This window comes from Gossypium hirsutum, chromosome A10, assembly GCF_007990345.1.
Source record: "Gossypium hirsutum isolate 1008001.06 chromosome A10, Gossypium_hirsutum_v2.1, whole genome shotgun sequence".
Classification (NCBI taxonomy): domain Eukaryota; kingdom Viridiplantae; phylum Streptophyta; class Magnoliopsida; order Malvales; family Malvaceae; genus Gossypium; species Gossypium hirsutum.
Window position 1 is genome coordinate 15,235,807 of NC_053433.1, and position 4,170 is coordinate 15,239,976.

Here is a 4,170-nt window from a genome sequence, read left to right on the forward strand (position 1 = left end):
TTTATTTTCGTTTTTATTTGTTTCGCATATTTTACTTTTTTTTTAATTAGGGTAAAAAATCTGATGACTCCTAATTATGTGTTTATAAACATATTATACTATTTATAAGACCCTAAAATATATGAAGTGGCATTAAAAAAATAAATTTCTACAATTATATTAATATAACTTAAACTCGATATAAGAAAACACTGTCTTTTATTATACTAACTATGACTGTTTTGGGATATTTTTAAATCATTAAATTAGATTTGGTCTATGATTTTTCTCCAACTGGACTTTTCTTGTTCAACGTTGTTAGCTTCCGTCTGTTTTAAATCATATTTTTGTTATTTTATGTGTATTTATTAATAGAAAAAAGGGAGTCTAGAATTAAACCAATCACCAAACCTTGTTTATTTTTAGCACCATTTGTGAATGGAGTTGTTTCAAAAATAAACCCCCCCCCCATTTCAATGCCTCAATCTAGGACAAGAAACTCACTCTTCACAATTATCAACCATCCTTACCAGGTCTTCATTTCGAAGAAACCCCTCAAACAATCTTTCCAGTCCTATCAAGGTATATCAATGTCTTCTTTTCAATTTCTCATGATGTTTACGTGGAACCTGGTTTTTTCTGTTTATTTGCCGCATGCGATTTAATACCGATAAAATTATTACGAAAATTGAAATAATTTCTTCGAGGGGTTTTTTTCCCTTATTTTTTAATCTAATTCTACATTTTATTGACCATGTTTTAAGATTATTAGTCTCTTTTAAGGTTTCTTAGCAGATGTTCATGTATCTTATTCTTTTCGAGAATAGTCAAAATTATGATAATTCCATGAATTTTGTGTCATATATTTTTCTGTCTGTGTTATAATAATAATTATCCAACAAGGTTTTTTTTTTTTTATATGGAGAAATTGGTGGTGAAAATGGATATTGTTTTGGGGTTCAGGAGTCAACGCAAATGAAGGAGAAATCACCTTCTGCTATGGCGTCAGTCAAGGGCTCAGTTAACAAGGAAAAGGAAATTGAATCCTTGAAAATGGAGGTTGGCAAGAATGAAGTATCGGATAAAGAAGCTTCATTTAACAAAATGAAAGATGAATCGGGTATGGTCAAATCCTCCGAGTCTGATCCAACAGAGTCTTTATCGGAAGATCAACAGAGAATCCATCAACTGAGTGAACAAATCAAGGAAAGAAAAGAATCCGAGAAGAAGATATATGATTCATATGTGGCTCAATCGAAAGAGTTTGAGCAAGAAAAGGTTTCACTTGAACATTCCAAGAACCAAATCAACTCTCTCCTGGAAAACATGCAGAAATGGGAACACCCATCAAATGTTTCCTTTCAAACTTCCATGGGGAATGATCATTTAAAAAGACTTGAATTGGAGCTTCAATTTACCAAAGAGAAATTGGTTCGTGCGCAAGAAGATGAGCAAGCTTCTTCATTAAGGGCTAAGAATCTAACTGAGGAAGTCAACTTTCTGAAAAGTGAAATGAAATTCATTGCTGATGCAGAAGAAAACAACAAAAAAGCCATGGATGATTTAGCCTTGGCATTGAAAGAAGTGATAACAGAAGCAAACGAAGCCAAGAACAAGCTGTCTGCAACACAATTTGAGCTGGAGAAAACAAAAGGGTTGGTAGAAAATTTGAAGATGAAGCTGAAAATGGTGGAAGGAAAGTACAACGAAGCAAAAAAAGAAGCTGATCGATATAAAAACACATCGGAGAGGTTAAGGATAGAAGCTGAAGAATCCCTCATGGCATGGAATACAAGAGAGATTGGATTCGTGGACTGCATTAGAAAAGCCGAAGATGAACGAAATGCTGCAAAAGAAGAAAGCAAAGCACTGCTGGAATCCCTTGAAGAAGCTGAGAATATGAACAAGAAGGCCAAGGAAGAGAATCAGAAACTTCGGGACATCATGAAACAGGCCATAAATGAAGCTAACGTAGCCAACGAAGCGGCCAACAGTGCTAGAGAGGAGAATTCGCAACTCAAGGACTCCATTGCCAAAAAAGACGAAGCTTTGAATTTCCTTTCCCAAGAGAATGAAACCCTTAAGATCAATGAAGCGGCTGCTTGTGAGATGATTAAGGAGTTGAAGCAGTTGCGAAATAAAGGAGTTTGAAAACGCCCGATGCTCACGAAAAAGGTAATAAAACGAATTAAAGTGGTGAAAAATTTGTATAGATTCAGCACTCCCATTTGTTTGATTCTAAAGTTCCCGTAGAAACAAATTAAAATGTTGCAGAAGATGAAAGTGATGATGAAGATTCAAAGCAGCTTAAATGAAAATCCCACACACACAGTAGAAGTAGGAATCTATCCAGATTTTAATGAAATATTAAATTCTTTTATTTTTATTATTATTATTATTATTAATGTATCTATTGCTCCATCCATATTTGTTGTCAATTGAAAAATTTTAGGGTAAATTATATCGTAGGTTACTAAATTATTAGCAAGTTAATGTTTTGGTCATTTAACTTCAAAATGCTACAAAATAGTTATTGAATTATTCGAAAGTTTTTATTTAAGTCATTGAACTATTTAAAAATTTTTATTTAAGTCACTGGGCTATTAAGTGTTTTTTTAAGTCTGGTAAGTGAGCTCCAAGCGATGTTTCGACAATCAGTGCGGTAGATCAATACCCACCGATGAGTAGAATAATATACCTTACATCCAAGTTGATTTGACAATCAATGTCCAAAATCTGTGAAGAAACCTGTTTGGATTTAAGTTAGCAAATTTGTGGCATTCAAAATTGTTTCCTTAAAAAAACGAGTTGTAGATGAGAACGGGAATATGAGCTTTCAATTGGTGCAAGCGGTGAGAAGGTCGTACAGTAGCAGTGACTTAAATGAAAATTTTCGAATAGATCAGTGACTATTTGTAACTCTTTAAAGTTAAGTGACCAAAACGTAAACTTACGATTATAGTTTAGTGATCCTGTAGCTTACCAAAATTTAAAGGCAGAGTTTTAGGAATTTGGATTTTAAATATAGTTTAAAATTTATGATAAAATACATATATGTTATAAATATTTTATTATTATAAAGTGAATGTCCATTAGAATAAGAAGTTTGATATACTTCAAGGCTTTAATGTCCATTAGGAGTAAAATTTTATTACATTCATACTTCTTATGTCTATAAATATAGTTATTAGAAAAACATTGTAAATATCCCTATTGAACAATAAAATAATTATTTCTCTTTTGTTCTCATATTTCTCTTTTCCTTTATCATTTTTATTCTTTATTTTGTAACACGTTCTTAAAATTAATAGTTTCTTTGTATTGAAGACCATTGTTATGGTTGAAAACATTTAAAACGGTGCGGTTTGGCAAGAAGTTAATGAAACGGTGCACTGCAAAGTTAGTGAAACGGAGCGTTTAAGGAATAAATTTGTACTATCAGTTACTACTTTCTTAACGAACTTTTATCGCAGTAATTATTTCCCTTTATAGTTGTTGTAAATGGAATGAGTATGCATATGAACAAATTCAGTTTTCTTAGTCATCATTCCTATCTTTTCTTTCTCAATCCTTTTCTATCTTCTCTCTTCTATTTTCTACCTTTTCGATCGACGCCCATAACAAGGGTATCAGAGGTACTGATCAGCAATGGCAGGCGATGGAGTGACCATGCGACTGTAGAAGGAGGTTGTCATGCTTCAAAAGGAGATGGGCGAGGTCCAAAACAAACTCAACCAATTGGATTCTAAGTGGGAGGCCAAGATGGAATCGAGGTTTTAGGCATTTCAAGAAGAGTTCGAAGGAAAGATGCTCTCTCTTCTTGAAAAATACTTTGGCAACACTACGACCACAATTCAAGCTAAAGGAAAAGGTGTCCTTGGAGGTCCACCCCCAAGCTTCCCAGCCAAGGACAGTTTTGAAGCCCCTAACAATCTATCAGACTGTCAAACTATAACTCACAAAGGACTGGGGTTCCCCCCAAACGAACTTATATCAATGAGTACCCCTGTTTCGATGGAACTAATTTTTAGGGTTAGTGGTCGATGTTAGAACTGGGTACCTGAAGGAGTACCTGAAGAGGACAAGGTATGAACAGTGATGCTTCATCTTGAGGGTTGTGCCTTGAATGGCACCACTTTCATGCTCATAAGCACAGTGGACTTCATCATCTAGACTGGGCTAGTTATGCTC

At 34.1% G+C, this 4,170-nt stretch overlaps 1 protein-coding gene across 2 annotated transcripts; it reads left to right on the plus strand.

Moving 5' to 3' along the window:
• The first annotated feature begins 386 nt into the window (after positions 1 to 386).
• LOC107897506 (unconventional myosin-XVIIIa) lies at positions 387 to 2,368 on the plus strand. Of its 2 annotated transcripts, none has more exons than XM_041078782.1 (2): positions 387 to 561; positions 905 to 2,368. In XM_041078782.1, the coding sequence occupies exons 1-2, from the start codon at positions 456 to 458 to the stop codon at positions 2,128 to 2,130; spliced, it is 1,332 nt and encodes a 443-aa protein (XP_040934716.1). In that variant the 5' UTR covers positions 387 to 455; the 3' UTR covers positions 2,131 to 2,368. The 2 variants fall into 2 exon arrangements, with proteins under 2 accessions (XP_040934716.1, XP_016678478.2); XM_016822989.2 differs by having other exon boundaries at positions 420 to 561; positions 943 to 2,366.
• Positions 2,369 to 4,170: the final 1,802 nt, after the last annotated feature.